Below are 15097 nucleotides of genomic sequence, written 5' to 3'. Positions count from 1 at the left end.
CTCCACTTCCAAGACATCAAGCCTTTCACCTTTTTGATGGATTTTCCAACCCATGACCCCCGAGGCGAAGGACACTTAGTTCCTGCCTCTGTCTTCCTCCGCTGCCCCTCAGCCACCACCGAGCGTGGAGCAGGCAGGGCCGGCTGCCTGCTTCAAGTCTTGTTCTGGCATTTCTCCCTCTCCTCCTTCCCTAGCCAGACTTGAAAGCCTATATGGCAGTGATGGCTGGCTTAGAGGACAGAGGCTCCGTGCCGTCCTTTGAGCCTAGCCTGGGGGCTACTTTAGGACGCTGCAGTGCAATCACAAAAGAAGTTTCTGTCTTTAATTTTGAGTTTTCAAAGCTTCACAGTCGCAGCAGCCCAAGTTCAGTCATTGTCCCCCGGCTCTGTTTTTCATGTTTTTAAAATCTGTTTCCAGATTAAGCATTCTGAAAGCAACCGTCCGTCTTTCTTCTGCAGGGCCTGGCAATTAAGGTGCTCACTCTGCTTTCCCTGTAGAGTGGGGGACAGCGCTGGGTCACTGTGCCTGCTGACTGTGTGGGACAGTTACAATGACAAGTCATTGCTCATAGGTGCAGAGGGTACAAGATTGCCTCTGGGGTAAATGAATTGGGGGGTCAGTGCCCAGGAACGTGGTTTCTCGCCACCTCAAAAGTCAGAGAACAATGGCTGCCTTGTTTCCGCAACTGTTTTATCCCAGGCAGAGGAAGGTGTGAGGTTCATATATTTGTCTACTGTTGCTGGCTGGGGCTGGGGTTCGTGGGTTCTTCCAAAATAGGAAAGCATGAACGTGCTGAACGACTGGGTGGTTTGTCAATGGCCGTTTACAAATAACAGATTAGTATAGAGCTTTCTCGTATGTCTGGATGGTGGGTACCAACTTCACAGCATCACCTGCATCCTCTTACACGGTGAAAAGTGCCCCCCTCCCCTCTGTTTATCTCAGCCGGTTTTATTTAAAATTTTATAGGCTCTGGGAAACAAAAGTAATCAGAGAGAGGAAGAGAGAGAGAGACAGAGGGGAGAAGAGAAGGATGGAGGAAGAGAAATGAGAGAGTGTGTTGGGGGGGACTGGAGAAAAGGGGATAGGGATGCTTGTAGATTTACCACTGTAGCCAAGCCAGGCTAAGGAAAGACTCTTCCTCAGTACTTTGATGTGTAACCACTGAGTTACTTTCAAGGTATTTGAACAAGCTAGTAGAGTCACAACTTGGAAAAGCTTAGAAAAAGTTTTCTTACTATTAGTATTCACCAAGAGTTAAGTGGAAAACTTTTCATGTAGGAAGAGTAAGCATGGTACCTTGGCTGTCCATAAATAATTGTATTTAAATTCGAACTCACATTTTTTCCTCAAGAAATGATATTACTGAAGGTCACTGGCCTCCGAGTGCGTAAAGTTACTTGTCTTGTCTTCATATGCATTTTACTGTGTGTGTGTGTGTGTGTGTGTGTGTGTGTGTGTGTGCACTCGTGCACGCGTGTGCTGTACCCAAGCTTGTGTGGGGTCAAGGATGAATTAGAAGTTAGTTCTCTCCTTCCATCAAGAAGGCTCTAAGACTCAGGCTTCACAGCAGATGCCTTTACCTGCAGAGCCATGTTGCTGGCCCCTGAGGTTCCCTTTTCAAGATGCTACAGTCTTTTGCCTGGTACCATTTTATACTCTGGCCCTTTGAAGATGTGACATGTTCAGGTTTTAAAGGCATAGTAGAACTATGCCTCTTGTAATGCACACGGGATCTAGTTTGGGGAAAACAGGAGATCTGCAGACCTCTGCCAGTGAAAGTCAGGCAGTTGTGCTGTACTCCAAGGGGCTGCCTGAGGAAATGGTTTCTTCCCTTCTCCTCAGACATACTGTGTTACTGGGCAGCCCTCAGAGGCCTTCTGTGTCATCCACAGCAGAAGATCTGAGTAGCAGTGGTGACCAAGGCACATTCCAGCTGGTTACCAGCGGTATCCACAGCATTTCAGCTGGCATGGAATTCCATGACACCAAAGGTCACTGGATTGGCACTTCACCCAAGGACAGTGTCTGGGGATCCATAGTGGCTTTGGCTAACCTAACAGAGCATTCATTTCCCAGCCAAGCAACTGCAAACACTGTATATTACTCGTGACGTGCATTTGTAGACTGTAACACCCATGCCTGTGTGCAGACATCTCATTTATGTCTTCCACTGCTGTAATGTAAGTGGAACATTGGCTGGGAGGTTCACTGGGCAGGCTCCTCAGCAGAGTCCAGGACAAGGCCTTGAGGGCATGTTTGACTAGGTCCTTCCTACACAGGACTCACAACTTCTCCTTTTTATTAATTAAGCCCCAGAAAATGTTATATATGTCATGTAGAGGTGAATGCCAGCTATGCTTGACAAAATAAAAATGTGACTATCTCAAGTCCATAATTTAGTCATTCTAGACAATGGAATAAGCAGGCAAACACTGCACAGCTCTGGATTCATATAGATAGACCTCTGAGCAATAAAATTGCCTTTAAGATCAGGAATTAAGTATGGGAGTGGAGTCAATTCCTGGATTAACATAATCTCTCAAGTGATGTACATTTTTAAATAGACAGGCATGTTGAGTATGTGCTTTGAAAGAGATAATTATTTGTATAAATTGCATTAGATAACTTGAAAATAATAAGTCAAAGAAATAAAAGTCAAATACAGGATTTTTTTCCCAAGCTAGCGCTCTAAGCCTGGTGAGCTTGATCAATTGAGAAAGTGCTTACATTACAATGTCGAGGATAAGAGTTCAAGTCCTAGACCTACGGTTAAAAACTAAGCTGGACCTGGTGTCTTGGTTGTAACCCCAGCACTGGGCAGCAGACAGGTAGATCCCTGTCATCTTAAGCCAGCTAGCCAAGACTTCTTGGCAAGTTCTGAGCTATTAAAGGACCCTGTCTCAGAGACAGAGTTGGACTGTATCTGAGGAAGAACCCAACTCATTTCCACTTTTGCAAATTTAAAACAAGTAGACAAGAATATCAACATTTTCATCTGTTCATGCTTGTGTCATTTGGAAAGGTGTCTTAAAGCCGTCCTTTTAATGCCCTGCATTTGTTTAAGGGTCGGAAGCATTGCCCTGTGAGGGTGGCATCTGCACACTCACCTGAAACCTGTAGGTCTGCACACCTTCAGGGGGACTGAGAATGCTGATTTTATGAAAGCTGTTGTACCCCAAAGACATTTAATGAAGAGTCAGCCAGAAGTCAGCTATATCACATGAAGTTATTTATTTCTATATAAAATAATTGTGTAATTTTAGTCTTCTCAGATCACTTTCTAGCCTCTGTAGTTGCTTCTAGGTGATGTTTTTCTCATTTTACTAAAAATACATATTTTAAAATTTCACAAGACTGAGGAAAGTCTGATAGTGTGGAGAGGGTAAGACTGGAGAAGCAGCTCTGTGGTTGCATAAAAAGTCAACGTCCCTGCTCTTTCCATTGCCAGGTGATCAGCTTGCTTTTGGGTGCATAAGCAAACTTAGGGTTGGGAAGAAGACTCCGTTACCAGGTCTCAGGGGTCCATGAGTGCAGGTTTTTACTCGTGTTGTACTGAGGGCAAGACATAGTCTTCGTCATGCTTGCTTTAGGTGTGTTGGGAAATACTAAGGTCATACTTTATCTGAGTTTACTTTAGACAGAAAAGAAATAACATCATTAACATTGTTATCCAGCCTTTTCAAACAATTTATAAGTTCAAGAGGAATTGAGTTGGAAACTTAAAATAATGATAACATTGTTTGTATCCTTGCAGATACAGGCTCATCCAAGGCTCATAAAATATGATCTGGACGGTTGGATAGTTTAGCCCAACCCCAGACTTCCCTAGCTTCATGGCAATCTTAGTAAGGGAACATGCTGAAGCCACAGCTGTGAGCAGTCATGTGACCCCATTTCTTCCAGGCACCCAGGGAACATCAGACTGTGTCTTGTGGTTTCCATTTCCTCCTCTGATCATTTAAGGGAAGTCACAGTCAAGGATTTACTGCTTATCGCTCCATACACAACTTTCTCACAAAAGTATTGTCATACACATCTTATTGCAGTTCACACATTGTTAAAAATTATAATAACCAGAGACCAATTATCCTAAGCCACATACTGTAGTTGTGGTAGATACAGCCTGCACCTTCTGCATGATGGTCAGTGCTCTGTCTCTCTTAGCATTAGAGCAGACTATCTCCAAAGCCCTTTAAATATTGAGAACACTGATAGACAGACTGTACATGAAAGGCTCCATGAAATTCCAGCCGGAGGAGCTCATGCCTAGCACTCCCCACACACATATTCCAGCATCCTTGGTGTGCTCACATGTCGGCCTTCCTAATTTAGTATCATCTTTGAATCAGATGCTGGGGTCAGCCAGGAGGCTCAGAGGTTAGTACCATGGTTTTTCTTATAGAGGACCAGGGTGTGACTCCCATTTACATGGTGGCTCACACTTGTCTCTCCAGTTTCAAGGAATCCAGTGCATTCTTTGTGGCCTCTGACAACACCAGATACACAAGTGGTATCCAGACATATATGGAGGCCAAATACCCATATATTAAACTGAAATAATAAATATATTAATTAAAAATTTCATGTTAGACAGCTATTGACTGCAATCCAAATACAGCAAAAATAACGTGATACTTTGAAAAAACTTATTTTTTACATTTTAAGTACATTAAGTAGGTGGGCGGAAGCATCTTGATAGAAGCCAATTAAGTTACATTAAATTATAAGGGTAAAAATCGGCAGTCTTTCCTCAGGACTGGGAGATAGCTCAGCAGTTAAATACACTTGTGATGATGGAGATTTCTGTCCCACCTGGTCCCACAGCTGATTAGCCCCAAATAAACACACAAAGACGTATTAATTTATAAACTGTTCAGCCAGTGGCTTAGGTTCTTATGGGCTAGCTCTGTCTTAATTATCAACCCATTTCTATTCATCTATGCTTTGCCACGAGGCTGTGGCTTACCCGTAATCCGGCACGTTACTCCTTCCTCCGGCAGCATGGAGTCTCTCTTCCCCCGCTTCTCTCTGCCTTCCTCTCCCCAGCCTTCTCCTGGTCTGGAAGCCCCACCTATACTTCCTGCCTGGCTACTGGACAATTTGTTTTATTCATCAACCAATAAGAGAAACATGTATACAGAAGGACATCCCCCATCACACTTGGTCCTCAAAGTTACGGGCAGCTGCAAGGTGCCCTGTGTGGGTCCTGGGAACTGAAGTCAGCTCCCGTGCAAGAGCAGGCAGTCGTCCTAGCTGCTGAGCTACCTCTCTAACCCCTTTCAGTCTTTGTTTTTTCTATTTCAGCCCCTCTAAGCTGAACTCGTTAGGGAATGATAAAGATCACTTGAAGGATGATCTCTGTAGACAGAATTGTGCAACCTTTTGACTTTCCTTGGGTCGATTTCGTTCATTCAGTTATTAGGTATGAGGTGTTCACGAAGCATGGGGCCTCGCCCTATAGATGCCAACAGTGCAGAGTGAACTCGTGTCCTGCTTCCGTAGCGCTTCTAATCCAGCGTGTAACACAACCCACAGAAAGTCAGCAAGAATGCAACAGATAGTGCACAACACTGGTTGACGAGAAGCAAGGCATGATGGCGTCTTTGATGTTAGTGTTTGAGAGATGTCACCAGGGGAGCCGGCCTTCAAGCTCAGACTTGAGGACCTGAGTATTTGTTCCGTTGTCATCTCTCCCATATAGAGTTAAGCTATGGGCAGCCATCTTCTCTGGGTTACCCTGTGCATAGCACTGACGTTGAGAACCGGGAGTCACAGGAGCTGCGCCATAGATGTGACTAGATGAAGGGAAGGAGCCAGTCCTGGGAGCAGTTGTCTCACTGGCCATCGACACTGTGGTCAACCTTAGGCTACACACATGGCAGCTGATACCACAGACAATGCCTCCTTAGGGATACTGTGGTCACTTTAAGTTTATCCAAGTACAGTCTGTGATGTTCCCACATGACGCAATCTGCCCAAGGATTGCTTCTCAGGACATGCTCCCCATGCTGGGCTCTGCATAACTGTAACACTCAAAAGAGTCTGGGGAGCTAGGAGATTTCGAGAGCCATTTGTGAGGTATAAATCATGAGGGACACCGTCCTGCACCTAGTGAGGTGGGGTGGAGCAGTTGTTGTGAATTGTGTGGCCTGCCTTTATATCCTCCTCCAAGCATAGAACACTGGACATTTGCCTGGAGTTAGGTTTTACTAAGGAAGGCGATTGACTCTGTAGGAGGGACAGAGAGCTGCTCCGTGGATGATGTAAAAGAGGCATGTCAGGGGTCAAACAGTGCTGGAGGCAGACATGAAGACCCATGAGAAGACATGCACTCTGTCCCAGGGTCCATAGGATTTCCCAGGTTTTTGATAAGAGAAATGACACAGACCAAAGGCGAAAGGGAACACCTGGCTTCAGGATAGGCCGTGTCCCTCAGTGACGCAGGAGAATTGGAGTTGGAGCTCAGTCCTCAGGATCTCTTCTATGATACTACCACTGGAAACATTGACAGGATGTTTTTGACCTTTGGTGAGCGTTCATTCCAGGTGTGCTAAAGCCGCACTGTCATAGATGACACACACTCATGCTGGTAGCCCGGACACCAGAATCAATGGCTGTCCTGGAAACACAGGGAATAAGATCCAGGGCTCTGAATTGGAGGGAAATGATCATTGCAGGCAGTGTGGCTCCTAGAGTGTTACACTGTTTTCCTCGAGGAACTCTGGGTTTATATGAGTAGACACTAGCTGCTGTATGTTTCCTTTCAGTGAGGGCAACCACTGGAGGACCTAACAATGTTCTTTAGTCGTTGTTGTTCATTTTTTTAAAGTCTAGACTGTTTGACACTTCACAAACCTCTTCTTGCTCACAGGCCACTCTGTGAGTGTGAGCCCTCCTTATGCACTGGACACCCGTTATGAAGAACAAGGGGATTTGGAAGGACAGCCTTCAAGGCTATGCCTTGTTTTAGTTTATGAATTTCAAAGAAGTGGAGATCACTGCAAAAAGTTTGCCCTCTTGGCTAAATGCTCAGAAGCCCAAACTGGAACCCTATGGAGCACCTATGAAATGCAAGTCTCTGTCCTTGTAACACACAGTGGCTGAACATGAGGACAGTCAAGAGTGAGGGGTGGGGAGCATTCTTTATGCCATTTGTTAGAACAAGGCTCAAGGGTTTGTTGTCTGTCAGGCATTTACCACTTGCTTTGCTTACAATGGGAGGAGCTGAAGTTGAAGTGAAGAGCTCAGTGATGACCGAGACACACAGAGAGTAGGTATGTGTTCATTCATTGGGCAGATGGAGAAGTAGTGAGGGGCTGGGGTGTGGCTCCTTGGAATAGCATGACTGTGCACATCCAAGGCCCCAGATTCCATATTTAGCACAAGAGAGAAGGAAGGCATGCTGGAGTATGCTCGAGGTCTACAAAATTAGAATCAAATGTAAAAATCACAGATTTTTATTTTAAATGTGAAATATGTTTTATCTGCATAGTTTAGTGATAGTCCAAGAAGTTCCACTAATCTTTCATGTCTCTTCACCAAATACTATACCTCTTCATATCCCAATGTTGTATCATCCTATGCCAATGGACTTGGGCCTCCCTGGCTCCCAATTTATGGCTGCATATTTGGGTGAGATATTTTCTGAAAAATAAATAACGGTAGAAATTTACCAAATATGTAAACATGGAGTAAAGTTTAAAATAACATAAAATCTCATCAGCTAGAATGGGTTACCACAGATACGTAGGTACGTTAGCTTTCCATCTTTGCCTTTGTAGTGTAGAAACATGCATGTTAAAATTAAGAAATACTGTAAAATGGGGCTGAGAGGATGAATCAGTTGGTAAAGTGCCTGCCCCACAAGCTTGAGGGCCTGAATTTGGATGCCCACAACCTAGCATGAAAATCCAGGTATAACACCATACACCTGTAATCCCATTGCCAGGGCAACAGAGGCAGGAGGAACCCTGGGGCTTTCTGGCCAGCCAGTCCAGCTGAATTGCTAGGGTCTAGGTTCAACTATTGATCTGAATTGATTAGGACCAAAAGACATCCAAGTTTAGCCTTTGGCTTCTACTTCTACATACGTGCACACACATGTGCAGGCACATACACACACAAACACACACGTGTAGAGTACCTGTGGAACACATACACATAGAAATGACAAATAAATGGTAATGAAATATCACAAATAATGATTCTTATGTTATACCCACACAGAACCACATTCTTTATGCATGCTCCTTAGACATGCATTAGAAACTGTATTTATTTTTTGCCTCCTTTTCAAGAGGGCCCTGAAAATAAGTCACTGACTGCAGCCACTCTTTCTTAAGCAATGTGCTTTCTCCTCATAAGCTTGTAGGGAGAGACCCAGTTGAGGCAGAGTAGATCTTTCTCATTGTATACGCAGTTGGGAAATGCATCACTGAAACAGTGGCTGGTGCCTTCTGTTTGGAGTGAGCAGTGTAAAGAGTTTATTCTGCCCTACTGCTAGCTAGCCCTTTACCAGAGGGGTCATGTTTCTCACTTGAGTTCTAGAGGAACCTTTCTGCTCGTCTCATTTCTGTGTCACTGTGTAGTATGCATTACATAACTATCAAGTACAGAACATGACTTAAGATGTTGAACAATTTTAAATGTCTTGACCACGCCCTTTCTTTAAATGACCACCATGACTTGTCAGTTTATAGATCCAAGTACAATATTGGGTAAACTTAAGGTGGTATTCATCTGCCAGCCACATTTTATCACTCAGTGGTAACCTGTTGTGCTCTTGGACTTGAATCTTCCCTTGTCAATGGTATTCTGGTTCTTAAAATAACTCAAGATGATCTCAGACTTAGTTGGCTATGTCGCAGGATTTACTCCTTGTTTGTGGCCCTGGGGGTAAACCCAGCGACTCAGTTATTATCACATGTGCTCTCTCTCTGACATATCCTCTAGGAGCCAAGGTGTTTCCCCTGTATTAATATAGTATTTCTCATACTGAATCTTCCTGGTCAATTTACAAATAAAGGAGGGGCTGGAGGATGGTTCAGTGGTGAGGAGTGTCGCTAGTCTTCCAGAGGACAAAGTTCAGATCCTATCATCCACATCAGTGGTTCACAACCTCCTGGGTCCAGAACTCCATCTGATCCAGAACTCTTTCTGATTACTGGGGCACCTGCACACATGTACCTATATCTCACACAGACACAGAGATAATAAAACAAATCTTTTTGAAAAATGAAGCGTGGATCCTACCTGTAGCAACGCCTTGATCTCATCATAATTCAGCTGTTAATTTTTTTCTGATTTTTTGTCTTGCCTGTTTAGTTAGAACAAAAAGTAAAGATCAAAAACTCTGGCTCAGGTGTCTTTTTATCTCCTGCAGGCCCATCATAGAACCCAAGAGTCAAGGATGTTCACTAGCAATTTGTGATTTATGCATAAGAGGTAGAAATACTATAGATTGTTCATTATAAGATTGACAGCATGCCCGCTTATTCTGGCATCCATTCTGCTTATATGGGCATGCATATGTGTCCACACACATGTGAGTTGGCACATGTACACAAGCGTGCTTATGCTTATGGAGCCCAGAGGTTGGCTCTCACCTACCCTCCAACTCACTTTTGTAACTTGGTCTCTCCCTGACCCTGGAGCTTGCTGATTGGCTACAGCGTTGTTCAGAAAGAACTCCAGGATCCTCCTGTCTTCCGTCTCCTCAGTAACTTTGATTCCTGTGCTGACATTTTTGGTAGGAGCTGAGGTACTCAGGTACTCGGGTGCTCAGGCATGGAGAATAAGCACTTTATTAACTGAACCTTCACCTCAGTCAGGTTCTGGTATTTTTGATAAGCAAACAGCAATTGCTTTTCATTGCTGAAGGAAATTTGAGAGGTGTGTGTGTGTGTGTGTGTGTGTGTGTGTGTGTGTGTGTCTTCCTGTCACCACCAAACCTGTAGTTGATCTAGCTCCCTCTGCAGCTGAGTACTGTTCACTGAAACATGGTGTCTCATTTCTGCTGTGTCTTGCTGTTGTGTTCCTCTCAGGGACTCCCGAGAGCCTTGCTGAGAAGGAACGGCAACTCATGGGGATGATCAACCAGCTGACCAGTCTGCGAGAGCAACTCCTGGCTGCCCACGATGAGCAGAAGAAGCTGGCTGCGTCGCAGATAGAGAAACAGCGCCAGCAGATGGAGTTGGCCAAGCAGCAGCAGGAGCAGGTAAGAGACACTGGGGACCAGGGCATCCTCAGTCAGCTGCTGTCTCTTCTCGGTAAATACTGTTCTAGGTAGAGGAAGACACTTTAGAAAGGCAGCACACACCCTCCCATCCATGCTTAAAGAAACTGTGCAACTGCTTTGGTTGAACCGTAGAAGTGGGATGGGCTGCCCTTCCTACCTCTGAAAACCTGAACTGAAATGCCTGAGATGCCCCCAAACCCCAAGCTTACCTGTTAGCACCAGCATGATGCCATCGGTGGAAAAGCTGGCAGCTAGACTCACAGGGTGGATCCCAGTTAAAGAGCAGGAGCACAAAACATACTGTATACAATTATCTTCAAGACACTGACACAGGATGTTTATGACATATACACGAGAATCATTTTAGATTTAGTTCACAAAGGTATCTCAGTATGTATGCACAGACATCCAAAAATCCAGCAACAATGACCGAAACAAAGCAAAGCCCACTGACATCCAAATGCTTTTAGTCCCTAAACATTCCATATAAGATATTTTTCAACCTTCAATTGTAGTTTTGCTGAGGGGGTGAAGGCAATCCCACAAGGGTGTGTGTGAAACATTGTCTTCTACGGTTGACACAACCATTGTGATTGTGAACTTAGCACAACTGTGGTTACCCACAATGGTCCCTGGGAACAGTCAGTCATGGATGCATGAGGGACTAGTGGGCCCCACCTCTTCCTGCTGAACTGCTGACTGGGGGGGGGGTCATTGTCTTTGCTTGTGCACAGGTTGTTGAACCTACCTGGCTCTAATAGACAGATCTGAGCCCGTAGTCACACAGACAGTCCTGGCTAGAGTCTCTGGGTCACAAAACAAGACGGATGGACATGAACAGGGAGAGGGGTTTGTAGGGAAGAAAGAAAAGTTTGACGGGGGTAGTGGGGAGATGACAGGTAGCGTAGAAAGGAGTAGTAGGGAGAGGGCAGATAGTGTAGACAGGGGTGATAGGGAGATGGTGGATAGTGTAGACAGCAGTAGTAGGGAGATGTCAGGCAGTGTAGACAGGGGTAGTAAGGAGATGACAAGTAGTGAGAGATGAGAGTGGTCATCATAACACCCTGTAGCTGTGTCAAAATACCCCCCCACGCATAATTAATGTGTTGTTGCATAATGATAGAAAGAATGAACTAACCGTGAAGAGTTTAGAAAACCATTTACTGTAGGAATATTTTGAAAAAGAATGGCTAATAATGGTGACAGCTAAGTTTGCTTTACAGAATAGATGGGATTCAGACAGGGAAGTGGGGGTTCTAACGGGGAGGCTGGAAGTTACTGATGTTGCTCTTACAAAGGCTTTTATATTTGTACATAAGAAGACCCTAAAAGCAGACAGCGTGGATAGTGACTGTAAACAGAGAGGAAGACGGAATGGGGAGTCGTGGTTAGTAGGGTCTGTGGCATGAGCAGAAAGAAGGGAGCTAATGAATGTTGACCCTGGGTTGATATGCAAATGGAATGAAGGTTTGGCCTGAGTGAAGAAATGCCTGGGCAACTCGATTTGGATGGCATGGGTGTTCTCCACTCACTCACCTTCCTGTCTGTTACTTCACTGCTTCATAAAAATATTCTGCTTTTTATCGGGGAGGCTGTTAATGATTTTCTTTTTTCTTTTTTCCTTCTCCGCTTCCTCCTCCTCTTCTTTCTCCTCCTTTTTCTCCTCCTCCTCCTCTTCATCCTTTTCCTCCTTCTCCTTCTCCTCCTGTTCTTCCTCTTCCTCCTCTTCTTCTTCCTCCTCTTTCTCCTCCTTTTTCTCCTCCTCCTCCTCTTCATCCTTTTCCTCCTTCTCCTTCTCCTCCTGTTCTTCCTCTTCCTCCTCTTCTTCTTCCTCCTCTTCCTCCTCCTCCTCTTCATCCTTCTCCTCCTCCTCCTCTTCCTCCTCATCTCCATCATCATCGTTGCTTTGATCTCTCTCCCTGTGTAGCCCAGACTGTCCTGTGCCATTAGCCCTCTTGTCTCAGCTGCCTGAATGCTGAGATTGCAAATATACACCACTGTATCCATTATATTTTAATTTTGAAGAAATGCCTTAGCGCTTCCCTTTAAGTGTTTGTACTATTATTGGATATATCTATATTTCTTGCTTTAACCCTGTGAAAAGTTCTGACAGCTTCTGTGACTTCAATAGGCCAGGTCTGTCCTTGAATCTCCAATGCCACCAGCCAAGTCATACTGCAGCCCAGATGAGGGGACCCTTCTGCAGAGGTCCCCCTGCTTTCTTTGGAGGACCCAAGGGCAGCTTGTTCTTTTGACTAGAAGTGGGTTTCTCTGCTCATTCCATCATACATACCTGTGAGTGTCATCAGTAGATTCTAGAACATTTTCTTTTCCTGAGATCTCTGGCATTCTTCTTGGAACCTTGGAAACCAGTCCTGAGATCTTTCCTGAGTGCTCTTCGGTGGCAGGGATGCCAGGCACTGATGTCTCCTCAGTCTGGTGAGGGCACTCCGCAGAGTCACAGGCCAGGACTCGGGCACCCAGGATGCTCTCCAGTCTGGTCATCTCCCTGAAACAGCCATAGGCAGCCCACTCTGCATTCATTCACAGGTCCTCTTCATTCCTCCTAAGGCTGGGGTCAGGAGCTCTGGAGTCAGCTCAGCCTATAAAGTGTTTGGCTCCTGTGTATGAGTGCCTGAGTCCAGTCTCAGGTATGGGGATACATGTATGTACTCCCAGAGTCGAGGCAAAAGGTTCCCTGAGGCCCATTGGTCAGTCAGCCTAGTCTAGTTGGCAAGACACAGACAATGAAAGATCTGTTTTCAGAAATATGGTAGACAGAATGGGAGGAGAGAGAAAGAGAGAGAGGATAGAGAGAGAGAAGGGAGGGAGGGAGGGAAGGAAGGAGAGAAAAAGAGAGGGAGGGAAAGAGAAAGAAGGAGAGAGGGTGAAAAAGAGAGAGGGAGGGAGAGAGGGAGGCAGGTAGGTAGAGGGAGGGGGACAGGGAGAGGGGGACAGAGATGGAGAGGGAGAGATGCAGTTGAAACTCCTTTATTCTGACCCTTACTTTCTGTGTAGTTCCTAATCAACCTGGGATGTCAACCCTCTGAATGTGCTAATTGACACAACCCTTACAAACACTAGGGTATATTTACCCATTATCTCAGTGTTCCCATCATGCTCTCTGAGCTCCAGTCCATGGCTATCTGCTCAACAAATCTGTATTGAGATCAGGTTCCGATCTAGGTATTAGAAGTTGAGAAGGATGCAAAAACCCCACTGTGGATTTTAGGAGTGTTAAGAAATACCAAGCGGGGGATTGGAAGTCGGGGTCCAGATGCAGTAATGCTTTGTTAAAGCTGCTGCCCAGGGAAGACTGACTAGGTAAGACTTGAACAGAGTTGCATAGAAGGTAAGGGAGCAATCTGCATGGTCTCATAGCCTGGGAGTCCCACTAGGAGACCATAGCACGTGAAAAGGCTCAGATACAGGAATAGCCTTGAGAAATAGGAGCATGCTCAGTGTGTTCAAGAGGAAGGTAGGAGAGAACTATGGCAAAAGTGGAGGCACGAGCTACAGGAGGAGATGAAAGGGGAGAAGCAGGGGACCAAACTAAATGGGACTCACAGTCACGATGTGGTCACTGCCGTGTGCTCTTGAGTGCAGCAGGCAGAAGGGTTCTGAAAAGATGAATAGCATGGCATGCTATGTCTTCAAAAATATACCCGTGGACACTAGCTTATAATAGACTGAGAGAAGAAAAGCCAGAAACCAAAGAACAACAAATAAGAGGTTGTTACATCCATCTAGCTTAGAACAGGAGCCAGGAGGGAAGGACAGAAGTGGTCAGGTTCTTGACGTATTCTTGTGGTATCTCTGAAAGGAACTGTGTGTCAAATGAAGTAATTCTATACTTCTTTATGAGAGACAACAAGCAGACCTTGGTAAATGAGTAAATCTTAAAAAAACAAAAACAACAACAACAACAAAACAACAACACCTCTCTTCTTAACCTTCTTCAGAAGGAAGGAAATGCTGACTTTATGCTCCAGCAACGAGGGCAGTAAGGCAGCCGCGTATCTGTTCTGTAGCCACGAAGGATTAACGCGATCCGCTGTGCAATCACAGAGACTCAGCCCTTCATTTTTCCTTTCATCTTTAACTTTCTAAGGAAGGAGTTAAAGGAAATATTTATGTAGCAAAATGATGGGGAGAATCCAGCATACCCTGTAAGAATAAGACGCAGCATTACCCATTAGAGCGGTTAGTTTCGTGAAATCACAGGTTGCTCCTCCGGGTTCCCACTAGAGCTCACCATTTTTTGTTTTGTTGTATTTTGTTTTCTCCTCATCTCCGTACCTCCTGGTCTTAGCAAACAGACACTCATCTTGGCAAATATGCACAAAACATGCACACGGCTTACCTTCACTGCATTCTTAGGTGTTTCCTATGAAGAGGAAGTTCTTAAAACAGATAGAAAGCCACATGTGGTCATAAGTTGGGGTGCTGGGGTACAATACCCGTGTTCACACAGAAGGGGTGGAGTGCGAGTGGGTGTGTGGGCTGTCCCTGCTCTTCCCTGAGGTGGAAAATCCTCAAACATCATGTGTAGGTCTAAATCTCAACCGATTGTAGGCCTGTTGAAGCTGGAGCATCCTTGAGTGTGTGTGTGTGTGTGTGTGTGTGTGTGTGTGTGTGTGTGTGTGTGTATGTGTGTGTGTGTGTGCATAGATGGGTCTGAAGCTTGAAACGAAAGTTGGCACGTGTATGAAAGTAGACCAGTAGACCGGGAGTGAAAAGCATAGCACTATGCTAAGCCTTTGAAGGCGGCCACATTTAATTTGATGTAGACTCTAAAGAGAACGCCAGGTCATAGAGCCAAGGGAAAATGTTCAAGACCAAAAGCGTTGGCGGGAG

General features: G+C 45.2%; 1 protein-coding gene and 1 long non-coding RNA gene across 16 annotated transcripts in view; one reads left to right on the top strand and one right to left on the bottom strand.

Annotated features, from left to right (window-relative positions):
- Positions 1–15097, top strand: part of Sox5 (SRY-box transcription factor 5) — a 936665-nt gene that overhangs the window by 733894 nt on the left and 187674 nt on the right. For 12 of the 15 annotated variants that reach the window (XM_040743583.1, XM_040743581.1, XM_040743582.1 and 9 more), the window contains one exon: positions 10047–10219. In XM_040743583.1, coding sequence (XP_040599517.1) covers positions 10047–10219 — 173 coding nt within the window. Of the gene's footprint in view, positions 1–10046; positions 10220–12582; positions 12680–12869; positions 12892–15097 lie in introns of those variants that run through there. The other 3 variants (XM_040743585.1, XM_040743588.1, XM_040743586.1) reach the window with 2 other exon arrangements.
- Positions 7451–11907, bottom strand: LOC121139693. The gene is made up of 3 exons (XR_005876602.1): positions 11777–11907; positions 9256–9319; positions 7451–7647 (listed from the first exon to the last, which is right to left on the bottom strand). It is a non-coding gene; the product is annotated as an uncharacterized LOC121139693 (long non-coding RNA).

This window comes from Mesocricetus auratus, unplaced genomic scaffold (assembly GCF_017639785.1).
Source record: "Mesocricetus auratus isolate SY011 unplaced genomic scaffold, BCM_Maur_2.0 Super-Scaffold_100001, whole genome shotgun sequence".
NCBI classification, from domain to species: domain Eukaryota; kingdom Metazoa; phylum Chordata; class Mammalia; order Rodentia; family Cricetidae; genus Mesocricetus; species Mesocricetus auratus.
The sequence above is the reverse complement of the archived record's forward strand: the minus strand, read 5'-3'. Positions and strand labels throughout refer to the sequence as shown.